Genomic DNA, 15,974 nt, shown 5'->3' on the forward strand with positions numbered 1-15,974 from the left:
AGCTTAGGAAGAAGGAAGGAAGCAGCCATGGCCTTAAGCTAGGTACCATCCTGGAATTTGCTTGGAGGAGAAGCGGAAACCATGGAAAACCACTTCAAGGATGGCTGAGGTGGCAATCGAATGCCCCTCTACTCAGTTGGCCATCTAAGGCTGAGTGGACCTCATTCCAGTCCTCGTACCACTTTTCAAATTTCATGGCAGAACCGGGAATCGAACCTGAGCCTCCGGAGGATGGGTGGGTGTCAGCTAATCACACAAAGCACTACACCACAGAGGTGGACTTGATGCATTAATCTATATCAAGATACGAAGGTAATCTCAAAAATAAGGTCTCCTATATTTTTATAAATGCATAGACCTGTTTATTTCTACAATGGTTTACATCATTTTACAGCTTGAACATTTTGCTATTTTCCTACATAATCACCAATTTGGTCGATGCATTTTTGTAGACGCTGTGACAGTTTTTGTATGCCCATGTCATACTAACTCACCGCCATGTTGTTCAGGAAGTTGTGAGCGGCGCTTCGGGAAACCTCAGGAACCAAAGTGCAGAGATCATCCAGGGTGATCCGCCAATCTTCACGCATGATTTGCTCAACCTTCACGACTGTCTCGATGGAAATTGATGGTCTCCCGCTCCTTTGTTCGTTCGTCGTGAATTTCAGTCCGACCGGCTGCAGAGTCTCTAAACCACTTACGAACATTTTTGACATCCATGCACAACTCACCATACACTTTCATTAATTGGCGATGGATTTAAATTGGTTCAGTACCTTTTATGTTCAAAAACCAAATAACTGCCCGCACTTTGTACTTGCAATAACATCCTATGGGAGCTCCATTCTCAACGGCTGCGAAGCCAAGACTGAGTGCCTCAGCACAACGCGCGCATGTTTATATGCGAGCACGGGAAACACACTTCACAATATTGTGGCCAACAGCCACACAAACAGAGTTCTGTATTTATAAAAAGAAATAGGAGACCTTATTTTTGGGATTACCCTCATATAAAGGTTTACACTGATAGTTCAAATAAATCAGAATAAAGGAAAGAAATCTAAGAGTAGAAGAAGGTACTAATTAATTTTCACATTAATTTTTGCAATCTGTTTTACATGGCACCAACTCAGAGAGGTCTTATGGTGACGATGGGATAGAACGGGGCTAGGACCGGGAAGAAAATGTCCAGAGCCTTAATTAAGGTATAGTCCCAGCATTTGTCTGACAATAGGAAATAAATCTAAGAGACTAAGGAAGAGATGATGGAAATGTTGAAGTCCATCTTATGAGTGGATGAAGATCAATTGGCAAGGAGAGGAGAAATACCTGAAAGTCATGGATCCTGATTACCATGAGTTTGAGATTGAGTACAAATTCTGAAATCAGAGTCAAGCAGCTAGTTAACTCTACAAGTGCCATGTGTTAGTACTAGAACGGTTTAGAAAATATTTTATAAAATTGGTAAATATTATCAGAAACTAACAATATATGCACCATTTTGATCAGAAAGAGTTGTTTCATGATAAATAATAATAATGAGAATATCACACAATGTGCATTAATTGTTACAGAATGTCATTATAGATGTCTTACGTTCACTGCATATTAAAACATGGTATCTTTCACAAAGCTTCTCACACAGTATACGCACACAGTTTAAGTTCTCTTTACAGACCTTAAAATGAAAGCCATGCACCACCATTCATGTAATCATGTGGCAGAGTTCATAATTAGAGTTCATCCACTCACAGGCTGGCATGGCGTCTGTACAGAAAAAATCACTCCAGATATCCTTCTTCCTGTCGTTAAGTTCGCACAGTAGTTTATCACATGTTCCAGTGACAGGCAGCATCCGTTGGCTTCTCAAATCTTCTATATAAAATGGTTGATTGGCTAACACATATACCAGACAGGAGGATGTATATTTTGAGAGGATGAGTAACTTCTTTAAGAACACTACCTTCACTTTTTCAATTTTCATTAGGTCCTTCTTGGTCAGGTGATCCTGTATATTTTCTAATGCATATATCAATATTGGTGTAATTTTTAGCTTGAATAGTGCCATTCCTGTATCAAGCAACAGTTTCCCAATTTGTCTTATCTCGTTCATTGCCACCATCGCTGTGTCAACTTTATCTTGTATGTGTTTCTTAAACACAGTTCCCTGTGTTTGTAATATTACTCCTAAATTCTTAAACCTGTCCTCTATCTCTATGATCCTTTCATGAGGAAAACTATAAAGTAGCCAAAAAAGGTTTTTTTATTTACTGTACTGCTCACTTTTTCATGCATTTCGGCTCTTCCAGAACTCAAATCCTCAAAAATCAAAAACATTTCTGAATTTCATGCAGACAAAAGTTAGGAACTTGCTCCAGGAAAAAAGTGAACCTGACATACAAGTACAGTCGCCTCTCTCCGACATTTCAGCTCCATCTACTTCATCAGTTCCAAGTCAACATCCAACGATTTTGCCACCAGAAAGGGCAGCAGCCAAGGATCCACCATTTGGGTTAGATGGAAAGATAAAAGAGCATATTCTCTTGAAGTTTCCACCATCATATAAAGTCAAGTTCTCCTCAAGAAGGTGCAAAGTGTGCTTCAAAAATAAAATTATTAGTGAAACACGCTATTTTTTGTGGAAAGTGTGGTGTTCCCATTCACCCAGGAAAGTGTGACATTACCTACCACACCCTACAGAGATACTAGAGGACTTCATTAAGGTATGTGGAAACTTTTGTTTCCATATCTTGTTTAGTTTAGAACTTATTATGAAAAGAATTCATTGTTGTTTGCTCTGCCACTAACAGGTGGAATAGCTGGGCCAGCTCTTTAAATAGCCAGCTCAGATGATGAGCGTGAATGTGTTAAGATGTGTCCTATCATTCTATCTCTTCTTCTCTTCAAATTTAGCCAAATCGATCTCCTCTCGCCAATTCGATTCAGTATCTCTTCATTCGTGATTCGATCTATCCATCTCATGACATAACAGTCAAGAAAACACATATTTACTGAGGATCTCAAAAAGCTACCCTGGCACCACAGGAAGGCACAGTGAGCCACTTTTAGAGATCCTTAGCACTTCTTGGGTTAAACACCTACCCAATATGGTGTAGGTCAAGTGTCCAACATTGCTTCTAAATACAGATTAACTGAAACTGCTAGAACCTCTGTGCAGTTCAAGTCTAAATGCAGGATTCTCTGTTCTAAGGAAACCACAGATAACCATTTCCAGGAGTTTCAATAATGGGGGTTGAGACCACCATGTCCCGAATACGAGCTAATTGCTTCATGGCCTGAACTGCACAGGCAACTCTCTTGAGTTCAACCTTAGATTCTTTTCATCCATCAAGAAGCCATATTTATAAGATCAGCAGGATTTTTGTTAGCCAGATTAAGTTTTTTCAGACTGTTGTTCATTTTATGGACCAAGTTACAGATAAAAATACCATGATAATAAAATAAATCTAGACTGCCAAGGAAACGAGTATAAGTTAGAAAATGTTCATGGTGTGAGTCCTGGAAGAGATTTTGATCTTTGGTCTAAGTAGTATAAGTCAGAACTAAACTATATGTACAATATTTAATTTGGTCCCTAACAGTAGAAGTAAACATGTTAATATCGATCTAGGAGAGAAGAGCGCAAGTCATTTTCTGACTTACACTCATTTTCCCTGGCAACCTAGAAATATGGAATACATCATATAGTATAAACCTTGTTTTGTTTATAGGAACTGGCTGATTTCAGTAATGATAACTACTACGAAAGAATTTCCATCCACTCAACAACCAGCAGCACATCACCCAAGAGCGACGTGGAATCCTCGGATAAAATCACTCGAATTTATGCTTGTGCAACCATGTGGCACGAGACTAAGGAAGAGATGATGGAAATGTTGAAGTCCATCTTACGAATGGATGAAGATCAATCGGCAAGGAGAGTCGCACAGAAATACCTGAAAGTTGTGGATCCTGATTACTATGAGTTTGAGAGTGAGTACAAATTCTTTCTGGTCTGAGATCAGAGTCAAGCAGCTAGTTAAACACCTAGTCAATGTGGTGTAGGGATAGTGTCCAACATTGCTTCTAAATACGGATTAACTGAAGCTGTTAGAACCTCCGTGTAGTTCAAGTCTAAATGCAGGATTCTCTGTTCTAGGATAGTCTCTTTGTTCATGTTTTCTACTTTTAAATTCCTTGTATTCATTATACCTTTATTCAGAGCCAAATCTAACTTCACTTCAATTGTTCTCTTCCTCATTGGTCTCCCCAGCCTGCACCTGTCATCAATGTCTGCTTTACTGCAGTTTGTTTCCTTTTTTTCCTTCCCACATCCAACAAGTTTTTCACCAAGTCATTTAAATTGCCATTGTCATTCTCTGTCACACTGTTTATAAAAATACTTTTACTCTTTGCTTCCTAGTTCACCATATTATCTTGCCACATTACTTGCATTCTCTAAGCTTCCTCTGATCCCCTCATTTTGACCTGCAACATTTCTCCAGTATTCTACACAAACTTCACTGTTATAATTCTCAGATCTTCCTTTATGCATTGTTTTATCTCCTTCATTTCATTTTCCTGTTTGCAGATGAGCTCTCTTGTTTGCTCAATCTGACAATCCTCTCTCAGTAATCTTGTCCATCAATCTCAGCCAATCAATCTCACTGGTCCAACATCAGAATTCATCTCGACATCTCCTATTACAAGCATTTAGTACTGCCACTTCCATTGCTGCCATCAGAGTTACCTGCAGTCCAGAGTGTTGCTGATGACTCTTCTTACTTGCTGTAAAGTTGCACTTCACACACCCATGCTGTCGACCAAAGGCCACACTTTACTGTTGAACAGTAATTCCCTTATTCCTTATTTCCAGTTTCTTCATAATGATTGATGTACGAGAGATCAGCTCTGTCAACTTGTGGATGGCTCAGCTTGGATCTGCAGCAATATTTAAACATTGTTGCAAGAACCAATGATCTGCTTGATCTACTTTGTATATAAGTGCACTTAATCACTCTATCATAAAATACTGATTATATTTTAAGAATGTAAGAAATTACTTAAGAGAATAGTTTCTAATACAGAATTAAATTTCTAGTCGATACTAGGAATAATGTTTCTTTTTCAATATTTCAGCTCACATCTTCTTCGATGATGCCTTCAAACTTGATGACGACAATGAGAGTGTGGTGAATCCCTATGTCAAGTTGCTGGTTAGCACCATCGACGAAGCAGCTTCTCTTGTTCACAAGACTAGGATCCGAGTGCGACCTCCTAAGAAATATCCTACACCATATGGAGGAAGACTTGTCTGGACACTTCCAGGAAAGACAAAAATGATAGCCCATCTGAAGGACCAGAAAAAGATCAGGAAAAGAAAGCGCTGGAGTCAGGTTGGTCATGTAACACAATAGCAAAGTTATTTTTTCAATATAATTAGTTATATGTAGATATAATTAGATAAGGCATAAATAGTTTTCAAATTAAATGGTTAATTAACTACATGGTTAATTAACTACTACATTAACTGTATTAACATGTTCAGTCAAGTTTTCTGTATAATTTCCTAAAGTTAATGGATAAACTTTACAGAGTCTTATCAAAACACAGCTTGTTTCTTTCTTAAATTACTGAATGTATTGATACACATGACATGAGTGAAGCAGACCCAGCCAACAGCTGGAAACTGCATGTGATGATGATGATGATCACATGAGTAAAGAAGTGGAATCAGAGATAAGGCGTTTTGGGGATGATGTTATTCTGTACAGAGTAATAAATAAGTTACAATATTGTGAGCAACTGCAAAAGGCCTCGATAATGTTGTGAGATGGACAGCAGGCAATGGTATGGTGATAAAACAGGGTTAAAAGTCAGGTTGTGAGTTTCACAAATAGGAAAAGTCCTCTCAGTTATACGTTTCGTGACATAACCTCAAAAACAACGTGATCATATCGTATGTACACATGATGTAATAATAATAATAATAATACTAATACCAAATGGATGTAATACTTCACAGCTATACACACAATAATAATAATAATAATAATAATAATAATAATAATAATAATAATAATAATAATTTTAAAATAATAAGATAGGAGCTCGATATCTGCATTAGTTATCCGTGGGTGAGAGAACATTGTTTTCAAGTTATACCTGTTATCGCACTTGCGTCAATAGACTTTGTGGGTGCCTACATTGATGGAATGTAATGTAATTGTATTCGTTAGTTCATTAAATATAGTGTTCTATCAATATTGCCACTCTTTACCAACAGCACTCGTATAAGTTGTAGCGATCAATAATTCTTTTAAAGAAACTCAGTTAATATTTAGTGATGATGAAGTAATTGTATGTAGATGCAACCTGGTTACTTTTTAAAGGTGTCTTATTTAACTCCACATCCTAGCATATTCCGTAAAGTGGGGTAACTTCGGCCACTGACGAATAGCAACACTTATTTTCTCTTGCCTCCTAAACTGAAAAAGATAAACCACTTGCAACAACTGAAATGCACGTACAATAGAATGCTCTATCAACACTCAGCAGTCCAAAGAACATTGGCGGGCTCATTTTTGAGTCAATCCATTTTTTTCGCAGCACCGACTATTGTCTTGTCTGGTAACAGCAGAAAACAGACTGTTCTCTAGCCCCAGCATTCGATTCTCCATTCCAGTAGTTTATGGGGTCAAAATGTAAGTACGTCTGGTAACTGATCAACCTAATTTGATGCATTTTATTCAAATAGGTTCTTCAGGGAATAGTTTTGTGATGAAAGTTGTCCACTTCCGGGGTAACTTCGGCCATGCCAAGAACGTACAGGAAAATATTACGTGCCGCGGGTTTTGTAATTACGAGCCTGTTTACTTCAAGAATGCTTTAGAAGAGATTACTAAAGCCACAATAACAATAAACGGGGAAGTTTATTCCGACAGGGAGGAGAAAGACGGTTCCTATTTTCAATGATAAATAGACGGAAATCAGTTGACATGGACGAGGCACAATTAAGAACTTGATTGATGGCCCAGATATGTCCTAATTTAGAAGACAGTGTATTATGAGAAGAGTCTACAAGATTGCTTCTTTTCTGATCTCCTTTTCCCTCCATACTATTGGGTTTTTTGATTTTCGTACGTTTTATTTATTATCTTTTGTACCATTATGAATAATTACACAATGCAACACGTAATTTGTAATATCGTACAATGCTTGTATGCTTAGGCTGAATAAAATAGTTTCTTCTTTGTGAAAAATGTGAATTTGATCACTATACTTCTGTTTCACCACAAATCGTTTTAATTTGTTTGTGATTGTTGATACTGGGCTTTTTGCAGGTTTCTAAAAAACATTCACAGTGGCCGAAGTAACACTACATCGAAGAAAACTTTGTTTCAAGATATATTTTTATGGCGGCCGGAGTTACTGAATAACAATTAGAATTATGTTCATATTTAGAAATGAAGAACAAACATGGCAGAACTTATATTATATTTTTCAGAAAATTAGAGGGAATATTTCACATTTTAATTTTAAAAATATACGAGAAAGTGGCCGAAGTTACCCCGTTTTACGGTTCCAGGACATAAGAGTTAGAGGAGTAAAGATTACAACCAAAGAGAAAGATTAAAATGTTTATCACTATATAAAATGATATAATAAGCACAATAATCATAGAGAATTGATTTCAGCATTTACATATTGATGTAGTACTCTTACATTAGTGTGGAGGTGAGTTTTCTCTCCTTAACAAGAAAAAGTGAGTGTTAATACTGTGGCTGATCTGCAGATGGCACACCACCACTGCTTCTTTTCATGAATCCCAAAGGGAAGACTTCCACTCCTTAATCATCATCTTAAATGCTATCAGCTTGTAGCTAAATTGCTCTCATTAGATGTTTATAAATAGGTTACTTTTGAGATGTACTGTACCTGCTATGTTCTTTTATATTGATGCTTCACGGCCCATATTGATAAACATGATGGAGTAGCTTTAGGGTTTTTGCTGTATCAAAGAAAACAAGGATATATTCTTTACATTCCAGAAGAGGACACACATCTGTCCATGAGGAAGAGTTCTCTAATAGTGATCATTTGTCTATTGTCCCTTGTAAGTGGTACTCTCGTTCAGCATCAGATGGCTCACATTGCACCAGTCTTCCAAGTGGAAAGTTTTGGTGCCACCTTAGCTCCAGTTAACATGTTTCCTGCTCAGTATGTCTGAGCATTGTGAAATAAGACAACAAGGTCACCAGAGAATGAAAGGAGATGGTGGAGAAATATGGCAGAATAAAAAATGTTAATAAAGTGCAACAATTGTTTTTTCTTTTTGCAATTTGCTTTACGTCACACCAATACAGATAGGTCTTATGGGATAGGAATGGGCTAGGAGTGGGAAGGAAGCAGCAGTGGCCTTAATTAAGGTACAGCCGCAGCAAAATCTTCGCAAAACGTAAAGAATTTCTCCTTTATTTCTTTGACATGGCAAAATTCCTAAAGCTACGTTGTCATGTCCATATGTTCTTACTTATCCTGATATTACATTATACCATGAAGTGTATTCAATAACTATTTCTGCAGGTGATGTACATGTACTACCTCCTGGGCCACCGGCTCATGGAGCTGCCTATCTCTGCAGATCGTAAGGAAGTCATGGCTCAGAATACCTACCTACTCACACTGGACGGAGATATTGACTTCCAGCCTCAAGCTGTACATCTTCTTGTTGATCTTATGAAGAAGAATCCAATCCTGGGAGCTGCATGTGGTCGTATTCATCCAGTAGGCTCAGGTATAGGATACTATTTAATTACTCTCTGCAGTAGTATACATTACTGCTTCATATACTTGATGGATCTCGGATGACTGCCTTAGATCTCAAAATGAGCTATATAGTATGCTCATTCATTGTATATCTTAATAATTCAAAATTTTTGAATAGGAGGTACAGATTAGCATCTTCTACCACCATTTTTTAAGTAGAAATCCTTGCTGTAAAAAAAGATGATGCTCCTATTGTGCGTCTGTTCTGTGATAAAACTCATGACAGTAAGTAATGTTTGTATGCCCAAAAATTATCCCTTAGCCACAAACACAACTTGGTGAGAAAAGGGAAAGGATGTTGCCATCGAGGAAAGGACTGCAAGCAGAGAGTAAGTTGCATAATCTGCTCCAAAAGACATTATACAATCATGTGTCCAAATATAGAAAATACACAGAGAAATTTATCTGTAGAAGATAAAAATGTAGATGACAAAACATGTTTATCTAGCCAGTGTACCTCAGAGGTTTTTCTTCAAACACTCATGATAAATCTCATTGTAAATGGAAAAAAGCGAAAAGTTCGGGTGCTGATTGACTCAGGTTCACAACGATCATATATCTTGAAGAAGATTACAGAAGAAATGAAGTGTCGACATGTAAATACTGAGGTGGTAAAACACGCCTTATTTGGTGAAAGCTCAACCAAGAAAACGGAACACCGATGTTACAGCATCGGCTTAGAAAGCTTGTAAGGAAACTACGCTAGCAACGTTGAGGTACTAGACCCATAACATGTGGATCCATATCTCAACTCTCGTTTGCGGCTTGCTTGAAAAAGTTAAACCAATGTGGAATCAAAATAACTGATGTCAGAAACGGACAGCCAGCAATTGAGATACTGTCAGGAGTGGAGACTGTGGCGATGTTTTACACTGGAAAAGTTGAAGAAATGGAATGTGGGCTCACAGCAGTGGAAACTACCATGCTGTGATATTAACCACCATGCTGACACAAACCAATAATTTACCAGAGCTATGGAAGTTGGATGTTTTAGGGATTCTTGATCCTTCTGAAAGTGAAATGAAATGAAATGTCGTATGGCTTTTAGTGCCGGGATATCCCAGGACGGGTTCGGCTCGCCAGGTGCAGGTCTTTCTATTTGACGCCTGTAGGCGACCTGCGCGTCGTGATGAGGATGAAATGATGATGAAGACAACACATACACCCAGCCCCCGTGCCATTGGAAATAACCAATTAAGATTAAAATCCCCGACCCGGCCGGGAATCGAACCCGGGACCCTCTGAACCGAAGGCCAGTACACTGACCGTTCAGCCAACGAGTCGGACCTTCTGAAAGTCAGACCAAGGAAGAGCAGGAAGCAATGGTTATGGAGTATTTTGAAAAAATTGTGAGGAGGGACTATGAGGGGCACTATGAAATTAGTTTTTTTTTTTTTTTGCTAGGGGCATATAGATCTTATGGCGACAATGGGCTAGGAAAGGAAGCGGCCGTGGCCTTAATTATAAATTAGTCCACCTTGGTTATAGGGTAGAGAAGAGTTACCAGATAACAGGATCCTTGCTGTGAAAAAATTACTATATACAACTTTCAAACTCAGAACTGTTAATAAGTTACTAGATTACGATCAGGTACTGAAGGGTTGGCTCAGCAGAAAACATAAAGAAGAAAGAAGAATAGATTTCTTCCTCCTTAATTTGCTGAATTTTGAAGCCTTCTTAAAAGTATCCTCCCCATAGAGGTTCTTAATATTGCTATTGATTTTAACAAACACAATATTAGCTGCCGATACTGAAGTACAGTGCACGTACCCACCAAGTTAACAAATAGATATCTCCTGCTGAGGGCCCTTTAAGTTAGCAGGCGATTTATTGAACCGATAGATGTATCTTATGTTTGTGCAACGCCAAAACACAAGTTAACCATTCGATACGGCTATAGGTTTGAATCTCTTGTTCCAGAAACTGGGCATAAGTATGGTAGGATCACTTCACCCCCGAGTTTATGTGCCTCTTTGAAAATAGAATCTGGCCCACAAGATTTTCTTTTCTGAGTTTAGAAAGACCTTTACATGATAATGAAGCTTTAATTTGGAAATCATTATTAGTTTTCAGAAAATTGTCCCTGAATAACTGTGCCGCCAGATTAAAAACCTTTCTGTAGTGCTTATTTAACGCTTCTGCTTTATCTATATCTGCTGTTGCCAATAAATCCCCTTCTATAAAAAGAGAAGGAATTGACTTGTTCTCTGCCTTAAATCTTCATATGTATTTTTAAAAAAGGGTTCCAGGAATTTTGATTTTCATTTAGGATATTGTCAAGATATTTCTCTTCAGCCACTTTCTTTACTGCTAGCAAAAGCTTCACCAACCTTCTATACTCCGCTTTGCACGCATCATTATTATTTCTTCTGTTGACCGCTCTCCTAGTCTTACGTTTAAGCTTCCTAATAGATGCAGTGTAGTATGGGGGATCTGAATTTTTCCTAATTATCTTTGAACGAAATTATTCAGCAAAGTATTTAAAATGGTTTTGAAATTCTCCCAAATATCATCCATCCCCTTGCCCTCCTTTAACCAATTAGTATAGCACAACCTCAAATAGTTTTGACAACCTATGGAGTCTCCCCTCGCCTAGCACCAAATAGTCTTAGAAATTCCCACATGCCTCATAATACAAGTTTCCCAAGACAGATCGAGTACCACTGCACTGTGATCACTAATCCTCTGAATTACGTCACAAGATATAACTATATCATCCGGTCGGACTGGAAAAAACATCTAAAAGTGCTAGTTTACGTGTGGTCTTTGTAACAACTTGGGAAAAGCCATTATTCTACACTACTAAGTTAACTGCTGGCCCCATGGTGTAGGGATAGCGTGCCTGCCTCTTACCCGGAGGCCCCGGGTTCGATTCCCGGCCAGGTCAGGGATTTTTACCTAGACCTGAGGGCTGGTTCGAGGTCCACTCAGCCTATGTGATTAGAATTGAGGAGCTATCTGACGGTGAGATGGCGGCCCCAGTCTAGAAAGCCAAGAATAATGGCCAAGAGGATTCATCGTGCTGACCACACGACACCTCGTAATCTGCAGGCCTTCGGGCTGAGCAGCGGTCGCTTGGTAGGCCAAGGCCCTTCAAGGGCTGTAGTGCGATGGGGTTTGGTTTTAATAAGTTAACTGCTTCTTGCGATAGTCCCCCCATAGTTGACCCAGCACAGTTTACTGACGGTAGGTTTAGATCACCTGCAATTATAGTTCTTTTCCTGTAACTTATATTTGCATATGTCAATTCTGAAAGATGAGTGATCCCACTGGTGTCCGGTTGGTCATTTAAGTTCTGTACTTAACATCTCTTCAACATGTACTAAATGTACGTAACACGACCTAATAGATTGAAAGTCAATTTCGATTACACCTGCTCCCTTCAACAGTCAACTAGCAACCCATGTTGGACATGTTATGAGGATGGAGGAGGGAAGGATACCAAAACAAGTGATCGAGGCTAAGATAGAAGGAAAGAGAGTAAGAGGGAGGCTCAGAGCAAGATGGATGGACTCCGTCAAGAACAATATAAGAAAAAGAAGACTGGACTGGAATACAATTACTAAAGAAGAGTGGTGGAAGGAGAGGCAACAGTGGAGAAGTACCATCAACACCCTGACCTCGCAGGAGCTGGACAAGGGGAAATGAAAATGATGATGACTGTATACACCTAAAATCTGAATTAAATATATCTGGTTCATTCCCTTGTAGACTCTCCTGTACAACTTTTGTACATGTTCTGCAAGAAATGGATGCAATAGTTTTAATGTTCCATTTAAGTGTGCTATATCTGACTTTGAACACTTCTTTACAGGTCCAATGGTGTGGTACCAAATGTTTGAGTATGCTATTGGTCATTGGCTCCAGAAGGCAACAGAACATATGATTGGCTGTGTGCTGTGTAGTCCAGGATGCTTCTCTCTTTTCAGAGCAAAAGCTCTCATGGACGATAATGTGATGGCTAAGTATACCACCAAATCGGAAGAGGCTCGGCACTATGTACAGTACGATCAAGGTGAGATACTTCTTAGCTCTGTAAATACTGACAAATATATATCCAAAAAATTGTAATATATTTTAAATATTCTTTGGGACATTTACAATACTCATTGCATATCTGCAGTCCTAGTACCTATCTCCTACTGAATTTACTCAACAAGCAGAGCAGGTAATAATGAAGAACCTTGTTTGTTACCCAGGATTGCAACAATGTTGGAAAGGAAAAAATAATAATAATGTTATTTGCTTTACGTCCCACTAACTACTTTTTAAGGTCTTTGGAGACGCCGAGGTGCCGGAATTTAGTCCCGCAGGAGTTCTTTTATGTGCCAGTAAATCTACCGACACGGGGCTGTCGTATTTGAGCACCTTCAAATACCACCGGACTGAGCCAGGATCGAACCTGCCAAGTTGGGGTTAGAAGGCCAGCGCCTTAACCGTCTGAGCCACTCAGCCCGGCAAGGAAAAAATAAGTATATGATAAATCAAGTTGTACAGTATGGCCCAGAATAACATATACCAAAACTTGGCAACACTGTGCTGTGGGACAAGCAGAAGAACAGGTGGTTTGTTAGACTGCAATTTGTCCTTGACTTGCCACCAAAGTAGTCACACTGCATGGTGGTTATTAATGGCTCTAGGTTTGGTAGAAAAACATTTGTTGTTTTTTTTTTGCTAGGGGCTTTACGTCGCACCGACACAGATAGGTCTTATGGCGACGATGGGAGAGGAAAGGCCTAGGAGTTGGAAGGAAGCGGCCGTGGCCTTAATTAAGGTACAGCCCCAGCATTTGCCTGGTGTGAAAATGGGAAACCACGGAAAACCATTTTCAGGGCTGCCGATAGTGGGATTCGAACCTACTATCTCCCGGATGCAAGCTCACAGCCGCGCGCCTCTACACGCATGGCCAACTCGCCCGGTAAAACATTTGTTGTAGAGCATTATTTCTGCTCATAAGGAAAGGGTCGATTGGGGGACTGAGTGTGAAAATTGTGATGGAACATTTTTGAGAGGAATTAAATAAACCCCCTCCCATGAAAAGAATAGTGCTACAGCTGGTGTAAAAATTTAGACAAATCAGAAACGTTCTGTGTCAACAAAAAAAGCAAGAAATTTGCGTTTTACAGAGCAGTGGTTCCAGCAAGATAGAGTGACGGCACACACAGCTGGGAACATCATGCATCTACTGCGAGAACATTTCAAAAATGCATCATCTCCTTACAAACCGATTATCCATTCCCGCCAAATTCCCCCGACCTCACACCACCGGATGCATGTTTGTGGGGTCTTTTAAAGGAAAAAGTGTACAGAGATCCAGTGCCTTGAGATATTGAACAGCTGAAGACCAGATCAGACGTGTAATCCATTCTGTGTCTAGAGACACAATAGCAGGGATGTTTAACAACTGGCAGCACAGGTATGAAAGATGGTTCTTATCTGGAACATATGTTGTGTTGATAACTTGTACTGTATTCTCAAATAAATTCAAATAAATCATACTCGATATTGGTATATTCTGGGCCATTCTGTATATAGAAAGATAGGAATAGGAACAAAATAGGAGAACCTCAATAACAGATCAGTATAGTAAAAGAGAGCAAGTAAAAGAGGATAAAAGACTGAATATGAAAACACAAAAAGACAAAGATAATTTCCATAATTTTATACACTGCCATCTCCACATCTCAGTTCTTTTATATCCATTTCTTATCAGCCCTCTAGCAAACTCATTTCTGCTTCTCAGCTTAAAAAAAACCTTCATGGAAAAATTGTTTGACATCATACATCTCTTAAAATCTATTCCAAGTGAGGAATACTGAATATCATCATCATCATCATCCTAAACCATCTCCAGTTTCCCGGGTGTGGTATATGAGCCTCCTCCATCTCATCCTGTCCTTGTACCATTCTTCCTCCACCAACTTGTCCCAATCATGACCTCTCAGCATTACATCATTCTTAACTAAATCTATCCATTTCCTTTGTGGCCTTCCCACGGGTCGTCTTCCTTCTACTTTTCTGTCAAATTCCTTCCTTGCAGTTCTGTTTACTGGCATCCTCTTCATGTGACCAAACAACTTCAGTCTTGATATCTGAATCTTATTGAGGAGAGAATCATCTATTCCTACTTCTTCTCTAATTTTCTCATTCCTAATCTTGTCTTTCCTGGTTTTCTGCATCATAGTGTGTAGGAATTTCATTTCAGCTGCCTGAAGTTTGGAATTATCTCTATTGGTCAGTGTTTTGGTTTCAAGACTGTATGTAAGAATTGGTGTATAATAGGACTTGTACAATGTCATTTTTGTTTTCATGGGTATTTGCTCATCCCACAGCAGGTGTCTTACCTGGTGGTAAAATTAAGTTGCCTTATTGATTCGATTGTTCACCTCATGTTTTGCTAGGTTGTAATTTGATATAACGCTACCCAAGTATTTGAAGACTGGAACGCTGTCCAGTTGGGCTTCATTTAACATGACTATTGGTTCTGCTCCTTTCCCATACACTTTCATCACCACCTTCTTGGTCTTGCTGATGTTTAAACCATATTTCTTAAACTCCTCATTCCAGCTTTGCATTCTCTCTCCCAATTCTTCTTCTGAGTCACTCCAGATTGCAACATCATCTGAAAATGTGAAGGCTTTGATATCTCCATGTTCTTTCCTTTTAACAGATTTCATTACTACATCCATTACAATAATAAATAGAAGTGGTGACAATGAGCTGCCCTGCTGCACTCCTCTCTTTGTTTCAAACCAGTCCGACAAACCACATCCTACTCAAATACAGCTTCTATTCCCACTATACAACATTTTCACTTTGTCTATGAGGCTGTCTTGCACTTGAAGTTCTTTCATGCATTGCCAAATTCTTTCCCTTGGTGCACTGTCGTATGCTTTCTCAATGTCCAAAAATATTAGAAATAAAGGCTTGTTCTTCTCCCAGTATTTTTCCATTAGCATCCTAATTGCATATATAAGGTCTGTAGTTGACCTTCCTGGTCTGAAACCATACTGCTCTTCTTCCAAAATTGGTTCAACAATATCTCTGATTCTGGTCTCTATTAATTTTTTCCAGTATTTTCAGGACATGAGACAGTAGTGTGATACCATGGTAAATAGTACAGTTTCATCGGCTTCCTTTCTTGA

General features: G+C 38.9%; 1 protein-coding gene across 1 annotated transcript in view; it reads left to right on the forward strand.

Moving 5' to 3' along the window:
• Positions 1 to 15,974, forward strand: part of LOC136871754 (chitin synthase chs-2) — a 286,502-nt gene that overhangs the window by 122,144 nt on the left and 148,384 nt on the right. The window contains exons 10-13 of the mRNA XM_067145304.2: positions 3,732 to 3,993; positions 5,140 to 5,396; positions 8,587 to 8,797; positions 12,644 to 12,844. Of these exons, the coding sequence (XP_067001405.2) occupies positions 3,732 to 3,993; positions 5,140 to 5,396; positions 8,587 to 8,797; positions 12,644 to 12,844 (931 nt within the window). The remainder of the gene's footprint in view (positions 1 to 3,731; positions 3,994 to 5,139; positions 5,397 to 8,586; positions 8,798 to 12,643; positions 12,845 to 15,974) is intronic.

The sequence above is a fragment of the Anabrus simplex genome, chromosome 4, assembly GCF_040414725.1.
Source record: "Anabrus simplex isolate iqAnaSimp1 chromosome 4, ASM4041472v1, whole genome shotgun sequence".
Taxonomy (NCBI): Eukaryota; Metazoa; Arthropoda; class Insecta; order Orthoptera; family Tettigoniidae; genus Anabrus; species Anabrus simplex.